We start from the raw sequence: 20049 nt of genomic DNA, 5'->3' as shown, positions 1-20049 counted from the left end.
ATGTGTATCAGCAATGCACTCTAATGAGAGAAAGAAATCCCCATTTTGAGCAGTAACACCCAGCAAACCCGTGTGAGGACAGCGAGGAAGAGAGCGAACCAGGCACATGCAGCTCGGTCTTTAATGTTAAAAATTTTATTTCAACAACTGTATGATATTTTTCTGTTTGTGGTCTTTATACCCAAAAAGTACAAAAAAAATATGAATACAGCAAAGGATTAGAAATCACATCAATGAAAACAGAGACACTTTTTCCCAATATTTATACTCACTGAATTAGTTAAACATCAAAACCGTTCAGTAGCTTTTCATGTGGTCATAACATATATATTTTTTCATAAATCCTTTTCTTTTTTTTTACAGAGTACACCAACGCATGCCAGAGGCGTAAGGGCCCGACTACAAAGGCGGAGCAACGAGTTGAAAGGTGTGGGTGTGGGCAGGGCCTGGGTGGGGTGTGGGCAGGGCCTGGGTGGGGCATGGATGGGGTGTGGGCAGGGCATGGGTGGGCCATGGAGGGGGTGTGGGCAGGGCATGGGTGGGGCATGGATGGGGTGTGGGCAGGGCATGGGTGGGCCATGGAGGGGGTGTGGGCAGGGCATGGGTGGGCCATGGATGGGCTTTGGGCAGGGCATTGGTGGGGCATGGATAGGGTGTGGGCAGGGCATGGGTGGGGCATGGATGGGGTGTGGGCAGGGCATGGGTGGGGCATGGATGGGGTGTGGGCAGGGCATGGGTGGGGTGTGGGCAGGGCATGGGTGGGGCATGGATGGGGTGTAGGTGGGGCATGGGTGGGGTGTGGGCAGGGCATGGGTGGGCCATGGATGGGCTTTGGGCAGGGCATTGGTGGGGCATGGATAGGGTGTGGGCAGGGCATGGGTGGGGCATGGATGGGGTGTGGGCAGGGCATGGGTGGGGTGTGGGCAGGGCATGGGTGGGGCATGGATAGGGTGTGGGGAGGGCATGGGTGGGCCATGGAGGGGCTTTGGGCAGGGCATGGGTGGGGCATGGATGGGGTGTGGGCAGGGCATGGGTGGGGTGTGGGTGGGGTGTGGGCAGGGCATGGGTGGGGTGTGGGTGGGGTGTGGGCAGGACATGGGTGGGGCATGGATGGGGTGTGGGTGGGGCATGGGTGGGGTGTAGGTGGGGCATAGGCAGGATGTGGGTGGAGCTAGAGGGACAGCACCGCTGGCACTACATCATATTGTTCTGCAGGGAGTTCACCTCCGCCGAATCCTCCTCACCCACCACCTTGTTATTCTCGTGCTTGGGGGTGAGCGAGTTCTGGATATTGAGAGACTCGTCCTCCTTAGGCGGAGGCACCTTCACGGGGTCCTCCAGCTTGTTCTGGGCATTCGGGTCATCCTGCAAAGTAACAGCATTAGTGTCTAATGGCCGACGGTTCTGCTCACCCACCAGTGTGATGGATAAGCAAACTGAAATCCCCGCTAGGGGCTTGCTGTTGTACCATTAACCTAAATCACTGAGGCAAAACATCTTAATCTACATAAATGAGTAAAAAAAAAAGCTCCTTTGCATAATAGAGCTGAAAAAGCAAAATGCGACAGCAGCTGCAGCACTAACAAGGTCTGATACACACTTATATTTTCGTGAGCATAAGAATGTCTGCATTACTGTTTGTGAAGGACGGCATAAGCAGTACATCCCAGAATTTCACATTTGTTTGCTGTTTTTGGGGTGATTTCTGTCCCTGGATGAACACTGGCCCCAAAATGCTTGTGATGACTATCATGCTGAATTCATGTCGAAAGGGGGTCCGACTCGGGCCGGACTCAGAGCCCTGGTAAGCAGGGCTGCTGCATATCGCTCACACATTAACCGCTCTGTCCTCAAGACTGTGTCTCAACACGAAAACTGACTCAGGCTCCCAGACTGAGTCACCCTGGGAAACGCTGCCCCCGCTTCTATCAGGGTCTTTTGGACACGACGCTCTCAGCCTATTCGAAAACTGCAGATTCATGACCTTTGACCTACACTGTGACGCTCAGGCAGCCCCCCCATGATCCCAAACCCACCACACACTCCCACACTGCAGCCATCCTTGTGTTCCAGTGTTTGGGCCATTTTGCAGAGGAGCGTAATAATGCTTCGGATTCTGCCTGCAGCTGCGATGGTCAGATAAACAGCATGAGGCCTTTCTGTGCCCAGTGAATTGCCTGAGACTGGGGGGGGGGCAGGCTTTGTGTGAATTAAACGCCTCCTGTGTTGTATTCAAAAGGCCTACATGTCATTGTCCTGCCCCCAGCAGCATCCCCGCGCCGCGGCAGCTCGCCATGCGCTCTCAAACTCAGCTTCAGTGTCTGTACCACGAGTGACATCATTTCTGAAATTCAGAATCCCTCGCTTTAAGGAAAGGTGTTAGTCCAAGTGTCACAGTTTTCTCAAAAGGTCGTCATGGCTAATAGACGTGACACCGAGGTGACAGGCTGACAGCTCTGTCATGTTCATAAAAAAGAGGGGGTTGGGCGGCACAGCACACTGTCACAGCACCCCCCCCCCCCCACCCCCCCAACACCAGCATGAAGCCCAGGGCAGATGGAGTCAGCTTACATCCGCCTCCACTGAGCGGGATGTGCACGACACCAACTTCCACACTCACATGGTATCCATGGAAACTGGACAATGTCTATATGTATATATCTAATGTGTTGGAATAAAATGGAGCGCAATCTGCTTCATCTGTCATGGTACCAAATGCAGCAAAGGTGACACCTGTCCAAATCAGCCATGATGCTGGTTTACCCGAGCAGGGCTGGGTTACCCAGTTGACAGGAAGACATGGAGAGTTACCGTGGAGGTGAGGATCGCTTGTGTCTCTGTGTGTACGTCTCCCAGGTGACTGTACTTCATATGGTCGCCATGGAGACACTGGGCAGGGCTCTGTACTGACGGCAGCAGCACGCCATATGGCTGGACAGAAGGACGAGGGTAACTGGCACAGTCTCCATTTACAGGTCAAACAGCATAAACACATCTTGTGGCCTGGGATATCTGGCTCCTAACGGAAGTACATGCTTCAGTGCATTTTTTTTAGTATGAGCTGCAGAGAAGCAGATTTGAGCTTCTTGCAGCATAGCGCAGTGAGTCTAACGACTGGGGATAACGCCGAAAAGGGGAAATGATCCTCGCCCGCACGTTCTGCCTTCGCCATTAGTGATGGTATCCTGGGAATATCAGCCAGACCAGGGACATCTAATTCCGGACCGGGGAGGTGAATCGAAAACGCCGTTTAGCTCTCATTACAGCATTAAGTGCCCTGCAACACAATACGTCGACTTTATTAGCACGGATAACTGAACATATTCCTCCTGCACACTGTAACTGAACGCTCCCTGGACTGATCTGAGTGGGCGGCTCGTATGGGAGAGCTGCAGCGGCCAGAGACGCCCCCACTCCAGACTACAAGGCACTGTGTCCTTTCCTGTTTGATCCTGTGACGGAAAAAAGAGACGAGAGCGACGGAAGAGCTCAGGACAGCCGTGAGAGAGATGAACCTGAGCCGGCACACATGGCAGTTACTGCCACCGAACCCGGGCTGAACGCAGAGTGTGAAGGACACGGGAAGCGAAAAGAGGTCATCGCATCCATCTCTGGCAATTAGCGCCAGTAACTGTGACCCAAACAAACCCAGAAGCAGAAGCCCGACGGGAAGAGCCGGCCATTACATGCTTTTTCTGGTCATGTTCACAGCATCCTTTGAACGGCTGGTATGACTGATTTCAGCACCAGAAGGACACAAGTCTTCCATTCAGTCCCAAAGTGCTGGTTGTGGAGAATAATCACTTGAATGGAAATCTATTGATTGGTCTGACGCTCTGTTACTCAAAGCTGCATGCCTGCTTAGACCTTCTGAGAAGGTTTTTGGGAATTAGGCATCTCCTCTGATAAAGCTGGTTCCATGCTTCTCTTTCTTTGGAAGAGCTGACTCCACTTTCTTTACCTTTGTCACTGTTACTCGACACGATTGAGCTTAATCTGTCATTAATAAATGTGGCGTCACGCTAATGTAGGATTGCCGAGGTATTTTTCCAGCACTCTGTGCATCCGTTTGTCTTCCATGCTGAAGCTCCACTTTCTCATAATCAATACTGCAAAACTACTGGGATGCAGAACTCAGAATCTCGCTACACACGATGGTTGCCTAGCAACATCACCTACATAGTCCTGCACTAGGTTGACCTTCTCTCGGCATCTGTCTCGCAGACACCTGCTGGGCTACGGCTTCCCGTCGGTGGTACTGCTTACCTCGCCGTCGGGCTCCTCTTTGGTCTTACACTCCCAGGTGTATCTGTTCATGGTTTTCTGGGTGGTGGGGGGGGGGGGGGGTTGGGGAGAGGATTATAGACCTCAGAAAAAAAAATCTTCTTGTTGAGAGTAAGAGCAGGAGATAGAGATAAGGTTCAGCGAGACGGAGGGAGGAAGCAATGTAGGGCTGGGGCCTGGAGCAAGAATAGGTGTGAGCCAGTTAGGGGGGGTGGTAGGAGAATCAGGTTAGAGGCGGCTTACTGTACCCAACATGTCATCACCTATAAGATGGTGACCTTCAGAAAAAGGACAAGGGCAAGAGGCCCGTAGGTTCACTGAGTTCCTTACCACAGCCTGGTGAAATAGTTTAGGGTTTGGAGAGTTTATGCAGCCATATCTTTTGGCATTTGCCCTACAGCTGAGGTTAGTGCTGCGTAGCGCCGGTTAGCGTGGGTGAGCATCAGCGTCATAATACCCGTGTGCTTTCTGAGCCCAGGCTGACGAACAGCATCACACTGTGTATTAAATGTGTCATAAATCTTGATTCACAAGCAGTTGGGCACATCTGGAACTGTGGGACCCCAAATAAGCAGAACAAATAAGTGAATGGACTCAGGAGGCTTATGGACCCGATCATCTGCACTGAAGGTACCAGACCGAGCACAATGTACTGCTTCCCTTGTTAGTGCTGCTAAAGTAGCTTCATAATGCTTACCAGTGTTTTGAATGCCAGGCGCTTCTCTGGCACCCCCACTGACAGTGGAGAGGTATTGCATCTCAGATGTTTATCCTGAGATTTATCCATCACTCATCCCATTACCCCCCCCCCCCATATGCAATTTCCCCCCACCCAATATTCCCTCCCTTAAACCCAAACTTAACAGGATAAACGTGCAAAATAATGCAAAAAATATACAAAGCATGAAGCAAGTTGCAATGCCTTATATGCACACGATCTAGAGCATACAGGAAAAGGAAAAGGGGGGAGGGGGTATGGGGGGGAGGGGGGCAGGGTGGGATTCTCTTAGGCCTGCTTTACCCCTTTGACGTCATTTAGCTCCTGCTGTGCTACATTATTACTACTGTCTGTGTCAAAAAGCACGAGTTTTGAACATTCGATAATCCAAAAAGTAAGTAGCATCAAGTGTTGGAGTAGAACTGTGACCAACAGCATCAGGAAGGGGCTGTAGTTGTAGATTTAGACAGTGACCCAGAGTACAAAAACTGCCTGATGCAGGAAACCACCAAACCACATCCGCTGCTTTAACCCCGGGAATCGGGAGCTCATGGGCAGCACAGGGCTTTATAAGGCTCAGCAACCCCCCCGAATGCTCCCCGGAGACACCGACAGTAAGAGCGGAAAAAGGACACAAGCCAGGGTTTGAACACGACACCCTGCTAAGTACGGCTGGTCTCTCCTCTTTAGGCAGGAGCAGTGAAGTAAGGATCTACAGGAACACAGCACTCGGCTCCTCGGTGCTCGTGTGTGTAACTGGTGCCACGTTGTGTTACCTGATGGTTTGGTGCCCCTGTAGTGAATGTGAGGAGTAGAGGATCCAGACACACAAACAGTCAGGCGTGCACCTACTCCATGTCCATAGGCAGACACACAAACAGTCAGGCGTGCACCTACTCCATGTCCATAGGCAGACACACAGTCAGGCATGCACCTACTCCATGTCCATAGGCAGACACATCTGTGCAAATTGCTCTGTTACGTGGGTCTGTCCTCAGCGCAGCTCTTCGCTGCTGTTGCTATGCAATGGTACAGCTATTCCTAGGAAGAGAATCCCCCCCAGTCTCCATCACCCCACCACCCCCCCCCCCCCCCGGGGTAATATTCAGGTGCATGCAGACCAAGGGAAGAGGGGAGAAGGATAGAGAGAGTGAAACACGTTACCTGACAGATAATGTTATCATAGTAAGCCAAAGCACGGACATTAGGAGGGTTGGGAGGCGTGTCACAAAGTTTCCTTACATTTGGGTGGGAGCCCTCAGCAATGGTGGACAATGAGAAATTATCATTGTGCTGCTCCGAGGCAGGACGATACTTACTGCTGTTGGAGGAGACAAGAAAAAGAAAGGAGAAGGGAGAGAGGGGGAGGTGTTTCAAGACGAATCATGTATGTGAGAAGAGAGAGTGGGAAGAGGGAAGAATGGAATCATAAGGAGGTGAGAGAAAAGAGGACAAAGTGAGACGAGAGGAGGTGTGTGGGTGGTCAAGGGGTGTCCGAGATGACAGAAGCAGGGGGGAAGGCAAGAAAGGCAAGCATTAGTGCGAAAATAACCCAGACAGACAGCACACAGACAGACAGACAGACAGACAGGCAGAGAAGCACAGAGACACACTGCAAAAGACAGACAGGCAGACAGACAGACAGACAAAGAAGTACACAGGCACACACTCCAAAAGACAGACAGAAAGAGAAGCACACAGGCACACACAGACAGACAGAAAGAGAAGCACACAGGCACAGACAGACAGACAGAAAGAGAAGCACACAGGCACACACAGACAGACAGGCAGGCAGACAGGCAGACAGACAGAAAGAGAAGCACACAGGCACACACAGACAGACAGCACACAGACAGACAGACAGACAGGCAGAGAAGCACAGGCACACACAGACAGACAGGCATGTATACAGGAAAATAACTCGGAGACAAAGACAGACACTCATACACAGACACAGTAAAGCACATACACACAAGCACCAATAGACAGAAAGAGATCATTCAGACAGATACATACAGATAGTTAAGTGGCGAGGGCTGTCTAGGAGGAACTGGTACATTTTACATTATAGAGTCCCCACGACCCAGTAGGATAAGCGGTTTGGAAAATGGATGGATGGATGGTCCAGAGTTCAACACATTTGCATACCATCATGCCCTGACAATTTGAGGCAAAGCAACGGTTTATGACAAGTTCTGATTGGCTGATCACCTCTAGTTTGATTTTAATCCACAATGCTGTGTGAGCATCTGTGTTTGGTGTGTGATTTTGCCTGTCTATCTATGTATGTGTGCTGCTATGCATGTTTGTCAGCTTCTTGTGACCGGCATCCTGCACGTGTGTGTGTGCGTGCGTGGGTGTGTACGTGTGGGTGTGTACGTGCGATGGGTGTGTGCGTGCGATGGGTGTGTACATGCGATGGGTGTGTGCGTGCGATGGGTGTGTACATGCGATGGGTGTGTGCGTGCGATGGGTGTGTACGTGCGATGGGTGTGTGCGTGCGATGGGTGTGTACGTGCGTGGGTGTGTATATGCGATGGGTGTGTACGTGCGATGGGTGTGTGCGTGCGATGGGTGTGTACGTGTGTGGGTGTGTACGTGTGTGGGTGTGTACGTGTGGATGTGTACGTGCGTGGGTGTGTATATGCGATGGGTGTGTGCGTGCGTGGGTGTGTGCGTGCGATGGGTGTGTACGTGCGATGGGTGTGTGCGTGCGATGGGTGTGTACGTGCGTGGGTGTGTATGTGCGATGGGTGTGTACGTGCGATGGGTGTGTACGTGCGATGGGTGTGTATATGCGATGTGTGTGTGCGTGCGATGGGTGTGTACGTGCGATGGGTGTGTACGTGCGATGGGTGTGTATATGCGATGTGTGTGTGCGTGCGATGGGTGTGTGCTTGCACGCATTTACAAACATAATAGTAACCCACTGGGCCTGGAATCGCTCTCCCTCCTGGCCACATGCTGCTGTTTCCTAAACTACGTTGCATGACTCAGGGGTGACACAGTTAAAGGCATCCACACACACTCTCTGTCCCTCTTTCTCTCTGTCTCCCTTTCTTTCTCTCTCTCTCTCTCTCTCTCACACACACACACACACACACACACACAGGCACACACACACACAAACCCGCACACAAGCCATCTGTTTTAACTTGTCGGTGCCATGTTCCTGTCCAAAGTGCAGCTAGCACAGGTTTCAAACGGTAATTTTAGAAGACTGCAGTAAAGCTGACATCTTTCCTTCTCTTTTCCTTTGTCCTTTTTCGTCTTTGTCGCTGCCGTCTCTCCCTTCCTTGGTGGGAGGCTAGCAGTGGGACAGTGATGTGTTCAGCAGCCTTATCGGCCGAGCACACAAGCACCCGCACGCATGCACACACACACACCCACACACACATTTTCCTCCTTCTTTCGCCTCAGTTGTACTCTGTCTGGATTTTTTGTCCTGCCTGTTTCTGTCTCCCCCCCCCCCCCCCCAAGCAGCACATCTGTATGTAGGTCAGCCCCTCCTCCTCCTCTCCCATCAGAATGTCCTACTTTCATTTGGAGATGATGACATCACATTGCTGAGACACACTCTGTGGGCTCTCAGGGTAAGGGTGGATAGCATGGTAGCCACTAAGTGTCCTGTATACCACCTTCATCTCTGTAAATATACATATGTGCGCAACGATGCATGAAAGCACAGATGCAGACACGCAGGCAGACACGCAGGAAGACACGCAGACAGACATGCAAGCAGACACGCAGACAGACATGCAAGCAGACACGCAGGCAGTCGCAACACACAAACACGTGGATCCATGAATCTAAATCAAAATCAGCAACATTCAAGTACACCAACCAGCACTTCTCTCCTCCTCCCCCCCTCTTACCTCACCCCCCTACCCCACTCCGCCCTCCCACTGACCTGCGCCTCCGCAGCTTGCGGTTCTCCATCTTAAGCAGGTGTAGCTTCTTGGCAAAGCACACGGTGACCATGAAGAGGAGGAGCACCGTGAGCGCAGCCACACCCACTGCCATGCACATCACCTGGAACTCTGTCACCACCGACTCGCACCGGGAGCCTTTGTGCCAGATGTAGTCCTGTACACTGCACCTGCGGGCGGGAGATTTCAGGGGGAAGGAATAAAGAGCTTTATTGGGAGGAAGCGAAGACGGGTCCGGAATGGAGAGCCCCCAGAAGGAATGTGAGAGAGAGACGAGAAGACCACAGCGGGCAGGAGGAGCTGGTTAATTCAGACACAGTATCACAACCAACTCCATCCTGCCTGCTCTACATTATGCCATGACACACTAAATTCCCCGGTGATGTTCTGATGTCAGTCAAAAGTATCAGACACATGGGAAATGAAAACAGGCTTGACGAGGCATCGCCCTGACTTGCTACCTCCTTATTAGCCATTTCATCTTACATCTGTCTGTGGGGAGAATGAGCAGCCTAGGACGGTGCAGAGGGGATGCGGACTGCAGCGCAGGAGCTGCAGAAGGTCAGACCAAGGAACAGATGGAGTGTCTCACTGACTGAGACTGTGACACAGGACAGACATGGCTGCCCTCCCCCACATATTGTACCTCTGGTCACACACATTGTGCAGCACATGCAAGGTCCCACGGCAAAGCTCTTACTGCTGTGTGTCACATGGGACTGAAAAGAGTCACATCCGTCCTGCAATGTGTACATTCAGGGTCCTGCTGAATCACATACACAGAAAGACATAAGACATGAAACGATGAAACGCTAATTTACTGTAATTCCTGCATTTGGAACAAATACCATTTAAAACGGAGATACACCTGGCATATCCCTATATTGCATCCATGGCTTTGAACGCCTTGTTTATTTCTTGCAGTTCTATAGAATGTAGTATTTATTTGTTACATAATCCTATGTAACTTATTTCGTAGTTTTCAGTAGAACTCTGCTTATATGTTATGATGTGCTAGGGAACCCTGTGTTTTTGTCTTACAGTGTTCTACAGAACCAGGTGCATATGTGTTACAACATTCCATAGAACCTCTGTGTTTATGTGTTCAATGGAACCCATAGGTTCATGTCTTACAGTGTTCTATAGAAACTTGTATTTATTTATTGTAGTGTTCCAAAGAACTTGATGGTTTGCATTATATTGAAGACTACAGAACCTGGCGTTTTGTGTACAGTGGGTTCTATGTGCTTTGTGCTAGACTGCATTCAGTGTCTATGACTGTCTGTTGCAGCTGCCCAAGACTGCAACAGTAATAAGGACAGTGTTGATGTGACTGAGGCTACATCTGATGGAGAAGTTAATGACGTAGCACTCAGTGAAAGCTACCAAGGCCCAAACCCATCTTCGTTATGGCAGCGCCAGCGTGCTACGCCCCCTCCAGCCAGTGCCCTCAGCAGGGACTCCAGTTTGGCTTCTCTACATGCCTTTCCATGCTGGCAAATACAGGCTGGTCTGAATCATTTTTATGCCATTTCCTTACACTTTCTCTCTCGCTCAAATTCAGCTCCTTTCTTTTCAAAAAGAGAACAGCTCGGGAGCTTTGCGTTCTCTCCCCCCCCCCCCCCCCCATCCCCCCCCCCCGCCCCCCCCAATCCTTCACCCCTGCAAAGCAGACGGGAGCAGATTAGCAGGCAGAAGCTCTGTGCCAAGCTGGAGGCGGCTCAGTCCCGGTTGCCTGCGCTCACCTCACCCCCATATGCGACGTGCTATCGCTATCAGATTATGGAAAGAAAAACAGCCAGGAATTTTAAAGACCTTTTTTTTACAGCAGTATTTCCTCTCTGTTCTTGGCTGCACTGATGTTTCTGTGCAGCTCAGCAGCTCATGCACACACACACCTGACGGACAGGTGGGACAGAGCCCTGCACTTCGGCCTTACCTTTCAGAATTCTCTAGATATTCGAAATTTCTAGATATTCAAGTTGTTCTTTTCTGTCCTAAATGCTGTGTGTGTATCTACTACAGGTTCTGCTGGGAACAAATATGACTCACCAATAACAGAAAAAGGTGGAGAGTAAAAAAGAAAGAGAAAATTAATGATCATGGTTCAGGAGCAGGGGAAGGATCTGAGAGAGAACATGACTACATTTAGGGAGAACATTGAAAACTAACTCCTCTAATTTAAAGACAATGAAATACAGGTGAGACACGAGTTCTCAGTGGAATCACAGGACATCGAACAAGGATTCTAGGGCACTAGGAAACACGCAACCTGTTACTCAGGGCACAGGATCGTGTGTGTCAGTTACTCAAGGCACAGGATCGTGAGTGTCAGTTACTCAAGGCATAGGACCATGTGTGTCAGTTACTCAGGGCACAGGACTATGTGTGTCAGTTACTCAGGGCACAGGATCATGCGTGTCAGTTACTCAGGGCACATGACCATGTGTGTTAGTTACTCACACTACGTGGCTGTTAATCAACACGAGGCAAAGACGATGGTGGGAGTTATGACATTCGGTCTCTATCTTCCCCTGGTCTACCAATATATGACTGTCAGTTCTATACCTCCACATATTTTGGCAGCTGGATGCATCTTCAAACTACCAATGCAACCCAAGACTGCCTGACAAGTATGGGAGCATCAGTTAGCTGGTGAATCAAGGCAAGCATTTGCATGTCGAATTAGACATTCATGTCTTTTTTCTGGTGTGAACTGGGTGCATTGAAAGAGGCTGTAATGATGCAGGTGCGACATTTAACGCTGCAGGGAGGTAGGTGCTGCGGATGGCCTGATGCTGAAATATCTGGCACGACATCACAGTGCAAGCTTTAAAGCTGCCATACGTTAGACTGATATGACAACTTCCTCAGCCAAACTGTTCCACACTGAACTGCAGAGAGTCAGCCTCTTAAAGCCAGACAGGTTATTGCTAGGGTTTGTGTATTATCATGAATCTCAGAATCTGCAGGGGTCTGTTAGGCAGGCTGCACTTTCCGACCCTCTCCATAACCATCTCTATGCCATTCAGCCTCATTCGGAAGCAGGAATGATGCAGCTTTCTTATTTCCATGTTCAAAAGTGGCAGGATTGGATTACGTCACTAGTGTGGCAGGATTGGATGATGTCACCAGTGTGGCAGGCATACGTGGATCTGGGGGGTGTTATGGGTTGACCGTGGCCCCCCAGACTGAAACCTGACCACCCCATTTGCCACCCCCATTGTATTTACATTTTGATTAAATCAGACTTTTATCCTGTAACTGTTTCTCTGTGTCCCTGATGATAAACTGATATAGAATAAGCTCACGGCGCTGCTGAGCTAAACATGTGCTCTGAGAACAGGAGGCATGCAGGAGGCTGGGAATCCTGTACTTATTGTAAGGTTGTTACCTTAACTGCTAGAAACTGACAAATTAAATGTGTATTTGATCATTCCACCACTGCCTGGACTATAAACAATGTGGAGTTATAGTGTTTAGGTACCTTAAACATCCCTTTATTTTCTATATGCCTTATATTCATGTTTAGATTTATGTGCCGCCACAGAATGACCTCTGGTCCCACCCTGGCCACCCCACTGGCAATTTTCTGGCTCCGCCACTGGTGCCAGAGCACAGGTGCCTGTATACACCCTCCCCCACGGTCTCCTCTACACACTGCAACACCCTTTTTGGCAGTGTTCTTTTTCTGGGTTCTGTGACAGTAGGTTTTTGGAGTAGTCCCTATACAATGCTGGCGTGTTTTCAGTGAAGACATACAGTCAGGTTCTCGGAGCTGGATTTTTAATCATGATGACCGGAAATCTAATGCAGATCATGCTGTTGGACCGTTGGACCGTTTTCAGCAGGCAGGGCCTGCTGCAGCGCTCTCACCTGCAGAAAGCCCCCGTCCCTTCCACTAGGTAACACTGCCCCCCGTTGAAGCAGTAGCTGGGAAGGAAGTCGCAGAGCGAGCGGCAGGTGGCATTGTGGCGCGTGTACCCGGGCCCGCAGCCTGACCCGTTGACGGAGTCCACCAATCCTGGGGCTGGAGGCGGCTGTTCATCTTCATGAGGCCCGCTGATCATTGCGTCATCGGGTACGGTGGAGCTCACGGCATGGTAGTCGAAGGAACTACTGGTGGTGGTGGAGATCATGATGTCTTGATCTTCCACGGTGGTACTATCGCTTGTATCTGTGAGCACTTCGTTCTTCTCATCCAGGAGGTCACTGGGTGTGAGGTAGTCGTAGTTGTCAAACATGGCCCAGGAGGTGGTGCCGCCTGCCTGTAGCTGATTGGCTGCAGATTCGGTGATGGAATCAGTCTCCAGGTGCCGGTGATGTGAGCCGAGGTCCCAGAATTCCACGGTGACCACGTCCGGCTGCGTGGGGGACTGACCTGGAGGCTCGGTCACTGCGGTGGTGGCAGGCTGGAGATCCAGGTCCAACATGGCAGAGGTGGCTGCTGTCGTCGGGGTCACAGTGGCAGTCACGACTGGGCCGGGCCGGGCCGCGAGCCAGGGAGGGTCCGTGTGCTGCTGGTGCTGGTGCTCGTCCATGTCCTGGAAGTCCAGCTTGACCTTGGTACCAATACCAGGGCGCGGCGGAGGGAGGAATAGAGTGTTGACTCCTGCATCCAGAACTTGGTCCAGCTCTGCTGAATCCTGGCTGATGCCACTGCCCAGGTCGCTGCTACCTTGTGGCTTGTGCAATGGGGCGATGGGAGGGGCAGAGCCTGCGACCCCCAGGGTCAAGTCCATCTGCTGCCCACTAGGGGGCGAAGCTGAGGACGAGTTCAACCTGTTGGGAGCCTCGGTGTCATTGGTCCTTATGGAGCTCCCTGTGGTCATAGAAACACATACGATCAGAAAAGTCTCTCCCAGTAACTCATGCAGAACCACATCGCAGAAAACCACAAAGACACTGCATATAAATTTAATGCACGTGTTGCATTTACTGCATCTTCTATGGCACATTATTTTCTAGTTACAACACACATGCGACACTTGCGAGCAGGAGACATCAGCCCCCTTTTAACATCATGAAATAACATGCTTCACTCATTTGGCCGTTTTCAATCCCATTTTCTTCCCAGCTGCCATGGATGTGTGTTATAAAATCTGGGCAGTGCTGCATCTTCGGCGCATGTTTGGTGACCTGGGAGAGGACGGTGAGACCGTGTGTGAAGACGACTTCAGTTCTCACCGGAGCATGTTCATAACTGGGGAACTGGCCTGCAAGCAAGCAGCCCTTCATTTCAGAGTTCAGCAGAAATCGGAGCATTTTATTTTACCGGCTGAGTTGTGTTTTGGGCTGTGGCTCCGTCCTTAAGCACAAGGAACCAGCTTATCAGTAGAATAAAGAAATAAATCATTAGAAAAGAGCTGTTCACTTCCTTCACCTTTCATCAGGAAGGCAGTCAGCATCAGACGTTTCGCATTTCATTAAATATAGAGATGGCATGTGGGTACAATCAAAGACGTGAAAAGTTGAATCACAGACAGATGTGCAAAGATTTTCAGTTATAATGCTGTTATTTATTTCAGTTATAGTGCTGTTATTTATTTCAGTTATAGTGCTGTTATTTATTTCGCTAATGCTGTTGAATAACCAAAAATGTGCCCATGGGATCAATAAAATTGTAATAATGTCAACCACCAGCAATTACAGAAATTACAAGCCAAAATTTCACTTTAATGCATGTCTGGGGATTCGGGATAATGAAGTTAGGGGAAAGCACATCACATGACATGGGATTCCACACCTCAGTCTGCTCGCATGCGGAGGCGACATCGGCTCCTCCATTCACAGCGCGCACAGCGCCCACCGTGCTCACAGTACCCCGACTGGTCATGCTACCACATGCCGAAGTGAGAATTATTTCAGCATTTTTCTCAGTGGCACAGGCAGCTGCCCGCAATGCTTCTGTGGAACGAGATCATTGCCCTGAAAACACAGGAACACAGACGTGCGGTACGGACAGAGCAGCAGGTTAAACCAGCAGCTTTTAAGTTCTAAGTACTGACATCCACTCCATAAAATGTTAGACAGAGACAAACAAAGGAGCCATTTGAGCTGGAGCCTCAAAGACTCTGTAGGAAAGTCGAGGAGAAGTTAGGGGCCGCTCAGTCACCAGGGGGAGTCTGAACCTCAAGTCCAACAAGCTCAGATAAACCTAGCCTGAGTAGCACGGGGGAAAGGAGAGGGAAAGACTGATGCCTCATTTCCACAAGCACAAAGCTGGTGCTGGTTCCAAATTCTGAGACCAACTTTAATGTAGTGACGAGATAGTGCCATTTTTTCTGGCTCAGCGCCAATGTTTTTGTGGTGGAAACGCACAGAATTAGTTCCAGTCTGGCATCGGGTTGGTGGAAACGAGGCATGAGAGATAGGGGGGTTAAGGGGAAAAATAAAGGCAGAGAAGGAAGAGGAGAAGAGGACAGAGTGTGAGGATATGTAACGACAGTCAGAGGAGGGCACCCAAGTATCCACCAACAGATAACTGTTCTCCTTCCTGAGACAGATGCTTGTCAGTTGACCATGCTGGGGTGGTGATCTCACTTTACAACCCCTTAAGCAGAAGGTACCTCTGAGTGAATGTGCAATGCAGCTTAGTCCTTGGTAGCATTATGAACTGTTCATGATGCAAAGAAAATGGAAAATGGAGGAAGCGCTGAAAGAAGCAGGAATAGGCACAGGATGGACCAACAAAAGGGACAGAAATTAACCTCTTTTATAGTCAAAACTGAAAATCAAGACCACCTTCATCTAAGACCACCTACCAATAAAATACTTCAAATCGATGGAACTAAATGCAGAGATGTAGATTTAGATACATGAAATGCACACACATTCAGACACACACATGGACACACGCATGGACACACACACACACACACACACACACACACAACATAACCGCTGCATACAAAGATTAACCTCCTGGTTGACTGCACACAGTGTTTTGATAATTCTTCCACCGTTTTGCATTCAGATTCATTCTGATGCCTTCTGCCTTCATTTGTACTCAACACGTTCACTCTCTGGCAGTAAACGCTTTCATTTCTCTGCTCAACAGGTGGCAGGATGGAGGCGGGAAGTGTGGCCATGGTAACGAGCAGAGGCTCTTGCAGTGTAGGTATTGATACAGCCTCCCTGCATGGACACAATCAGTTGGACTGAAATGGACCTGTCTGGATAGGGCTGGATCAAGTCGAAACTGGAAGTTTGGACAAGCAGGAAGAGTATTAGTTAAGGAGGAAGACCTCAAGATAACCGTTGTTTGGGAAAGTAATTCCTCTACTGTACTGATTTACGATGTGCTACTATCCGGTAGCAAGTCTGAGAGAATCGTCGTCTTATATTAGCATCAAACGCTAGTGGAATTAGCATTCTCACGCGTAAATTCACATTACAAATACATTCCGTTCAGCTGTTTTCTAGTACTTTCTTTAAGTAGGGGGTTGGAAATTTTCGACTTCTGAGTCATCAGGAATGTATCCATACATGTGCAAAACTACTAAGAATTAATAAAATGTAGAATATGCCCTTTTCCTATCAGATACTCCATGCATGATAACGCAGGTCCCCGGAATCTCCCTGCATTTTGACCAATCAGGTGACAGTGACCCCACCAGTTTGGGTTACTCACACTTCCGACTCGGCTTGGAAGTAGGGCCACGTCAGCAGCGTAACCTTTAATAAATCTTCCACGGAGCAGGGCAGTGGATCCTGACCCAGTTCTAAAAGACTGGAGTTCAGCAGATTTATATTAGTCAGACCTGAAACACCAAACAGGTGATTTGCTATCCAGCTAAAGAATAACTACAACCAAGCCACTGGAAGCTGAGGCAGATCAAACTGCAGCCCACCCTGCAGACCACCAGTGAAACCCACCTCCTGTATGAATGTCTCCCAAGCAACTGAATCCTACACAGCGACAGTAACTGTACAAAGAGACCAAGAGAGAGGATTTAACGGGTGACGCTCAGGCCATGGAAATGTTTGCCTGCTCAGTATTCTACTGAGACACAAACCAGACTGACGGTGGGATCCGCGATGTTCGTTGTTAGCTGTAGGGACTCGGCAAACCAAGCCGATCGCATGGCTTATGAGGTGCATTCTGTTGTCATTGATTCCTATGTGATTTTCCCTGGATTGACTCCCATCAAATCAATATATGGTACAACAGCCAGATGTCACTGCTGATGTGCAGTGCTAGTGCCCTCACTCACAGCCTCTTCATGCATCTCCTGGCCTCACTCCGCCTTGTAAGGATGGGCTTATATTAAAATCATTGCTTGATTTCTGAAACATCTGTGTGGAAAGGCACTCAGAGCCATTGGCCTATAACCCCGGGGCCCCTGGGCCCTTAATTGCTGCCTTTTCACTAGGCAGTGAATGGCTGAGAAGCTGTCAGGTTCAGTGACATTACTGACGGGACTGTGGGACATCAGGGGACAAGTTCCAACAGCCCATTTGAGGCTCTCAGACAGATAGGACTGACGGGGGGCTCTGCAGCCAATGCAAATCAATCGCCCCTCCCCCACACTGTAACCTGCAACATGTCATGAAATACTGAGCTACGTAAGTATTAAATCTGTAAGCTAGGCAAAGACTTTGACCTATCAGGGTCTGAAGAGGGGAAAAGAGGGAAAGGGTAGGAGGGGCCACTGCAGGCTTTTCTGCTCACACGTGTCTCACAAGGTTGAGGGTAGAACAGTACGGCTGTATGGCGTCCAGCGGCTCATTACGGGGTTACTGTGGCACAACAACTGCTGGGGCAGCAGGGATTTCTGCAACCATGGAGCTACACCCAGGCTGAGCCTGCACCTTGCATGCGGTTTTCACATTCTGCTTTTCACACCTGACTGAGAACAAACGAGGGGCATGGAGAAGACCCACACATGAACCGTGACCAAATGGTGACAGTCACACCCTGGATAAGTGTTGCAGTGCTCTTTAGAACGTCACCCTGCATTTTTACTGCCATAAATCACAACCAAGCATTCACACCGTGCACCGAGAACCTTTGGCTACACTGCCTACATTTCTAATATAATCCATGTATATCGCATAAATGAACAGCTTACATATTTCAGTATTTCTAAGCTCACATATAATGATTCGGTGACTTCATCACGCCCGGCTCTCCTGTTTCTGGGCGTCAATGCGCAGGAAACGGGGCTCCGAGACAGATGGATTACCGAAATAGGCGCTGCAGGTCCGGACTCCCTAGGGCTTCGGCGAGGAGCCGATCACAGAGGACCTTCGTCTAGTCGGTCAGTCGGTCAGTCTCAAAGGCTATAAGTAATGAAATACTACTCTGTGAACCTGATACTCTTCCTTATTAGGGGGCGGACAGAGCCCAGTAATATTGGCGTTTTTTTGTGTGTCATCGAATCGGTCCGTCGCTTCGTTGCATCCGTCCGTTCTCCATCATGGAGGGCTGAAAAATGTTATCCACCGAGATATCCACCCAATTAACAATGCTGAGCCCAACCCACAGGGACGACTATCCGGGAGACTTCGATATGCCGTTTTCTCGCACCCGGGCTACGAGTATTATATGAGAACCTTGTGGGCGTCCATAAGCGCATATACACCCTCTGTGAGACACGCACCTGCTGCACGGAGGTGCAGGTAAAGCAAACGCACCTCGGATCCTTGGAAAAGACACGCAACGCTTTCGACATCCCCAGACGACTATGCGAGAAAAGCATGAATTATTCAGATCAGGACAGCGACCTTAATCCCGCTTTTGTGCGGAGCCGTCATTCCTCCAGGGAGCCGCGGCTGCTCCAGGGAGCCCGGCTTTGTGTTTCACCTCTTTGCCCGCCTGTGTCGGAATGCGTCCGGTGCTTCAAAACCGCCACCGTGCCACCCCCAGGAAATTATAGCTCTCGCTTTATGGAAAGGGAGGGGGGGGTCAAAGCAAGTTTTTAAGCCACCATTCAATCATTATAATTGATAACTGAATGGGATTTATGTATGCCGGATAAAATAATATTTTCAGCTGCGCCCGAAACGAGTGATCCACACAAAAGGTGCCATCAGTGGAGTAAAGTACTTAAACGTCGCCTAACCTACATCCGTGCAAAGAGCGTTTATATAGGAGCCCCCATGCCGGCTGTTAACGCCGCCCGTGGGATTGCTCGGTGTGGGCGGTAAATAAGGCGCATTTTCCTTACCATGTGCGCAAAATGCCATCAAGTGCAGAACCAAGGAGGCTGACAGCATCAGCAAGCCGCGGTACCCGGAGAAGACCCACGTCTGTCTGCCATCCATGCTTGACTTCATCGGTGTATCAAAAAGCTCAGGAAAAAAAGATAAATCCCTTTCGAATGGAAACCGGGTGTTTTAAAATCAAGCCTAAGGGGCTTTATGAAGTGTTAAATCCTTTTCGTGTTTGCTCCTGGTCACAGATTTTCCATGTTTATTCCGCGCTGATGTGTCGCTCTCTGTCCGTTAGTGTATTTAGTCTGATTTTATTTATTTTTATAACGGCTTTCTACGGTTCCATTGCTGCTGTCAGGCGACTTGTCAAGGTGCATAAGCGCCGCGGCTTAGATTAGAAAAGCTGCTCCTATACTTTACAATAGTAAATGACCCCCCAGTTATGATGCGATCTGCTCAGTTCCCACAGTCCAAGGAAAGAAAATGAATTCTGCTTCCCACCGTCTCTCTCACCCCCACTCCTCTATCCCCACCCAGGTTTTTTTTTCCTTTCAATAAATTGCTATTCATCCGACTCTATCGCGTCTTGTGCGCACGCTCGGACGCTTTTAACGCATTTATTTGGGAGGATGGTCCGAGTTGAAGATGAATTTATAACGCAAGTTCTGGGGGGAAGGTAGTTTTGGTGGTCTTTAAACGCAATGCTGGGAACCTGGTTTAGAGAGTAGGCGGTCTTTAACGCATTTCTGATGGAATTGTAGTTTTTCCGTTCATAATCCTTGAGTTATGTGAGACTGTAGAGTTGAAAAACGAGAACACGATGAGAGACTAACACCCATCCTTTATATATAAAGCAGTTTTCCCATATAACCAAAGATATCTATAGAGTAAAACGTGAGAGACAGTTTATCATCTTCTGAAATCATCATTTCTACACCGTGTGTGAATCGCAGGGTGGGG

The 20049-nt window shown here is 49.6% G+C and overlaps 1 protein-coding gene across 5 annotated transcripts; it reads right to left on the bottom strand.

Annotated features, from left to right (window-relative positions):
- Positions 1-1099: 1099 nt before the first annotated feature.
- LOC125748419 (chondroitin sulfate proteoglycan 5-like) lies at positions 1100-19879 on the bottom strand. Of its 5 annotated transcripts, none has more exons than XM_049024486.1 (7): positions 19104-19879; positions 12808-13753; positions 8913-9101; positions 6167-6320; positions 4267-4323; positions 2812-2931; positions 1100-1365 (listed from the first exon to the last, which is right to left on the bottom strand). In XM_049024486.1, exons 1-7 carry the CDS (start codon positions 19210-19212, stop codon positions 1195-1197), a joined length of 1746 nt encoding a protein of 581 aa, XP_048880443.1. In that variant the 5' UTR covers positions 19213-19879; the 3' UTR covers positions 1100-1194. The 5 variants fall into 5 exon arrangements, with proteins under 5 accessions (XP_048880443.1, XP_048880442.1, XP_048880444.1 ...); XM_049024485.1 differs by having other exon boundaries at positions 6167-6323; positions 19104-19871; XM_049024487.1 differs by having other exon boundaries at positions 6245-6323; positions 19104-19869.
- Positions 19880-20049: the final 170 nt, after the last annotated feature.

This window comes from Brienomyrus brachyistius, chromosome 9 (assembly GCF_023856365.1).
Source record: "Brienomyrus brachyistius isolate T26 chromosome 9, BBRACH_0.4, whole genome shotgun sequence".
NCBI lineage: Eukaryota > Metazoa > Chordata > Actinopteri > Osteoglossiformes > Mormyridae > Brienomyrus > Brienomyrus brachyistius.
Note: the sequence above shows the minus strand (reverse complement) of the source record. Positions and strands in the feature narration are given on the sequence as shown.

What these genes read in the sequence shown, in the direction of transcription:
- LOC125748419 (XM_049024485.1), bottom strand. Translation starts at nt 19,212, where the DNA reads ATGAAGTCAAGCATGGATGGCAGACAGACGTGGGTCTTCTCCGGGTAC. An exon ending in GATGGCATTTTGCGCACATG is followed by an intron (nt 13,754 to 19,103) that starts GTAAGGAAAATG and finishes CTATGACCACAG; the next exon opens with GGAGCTCCATAAGGACCAAT. An exon ending in ATGATAACATTATCTGTCAG is followed by an intron (nt 4,324 to 6,166) that starts GTAACGTGTTTC and finishes CCCACCACCCAG; the next exon opens with AAAACCATGAACAGATACAC.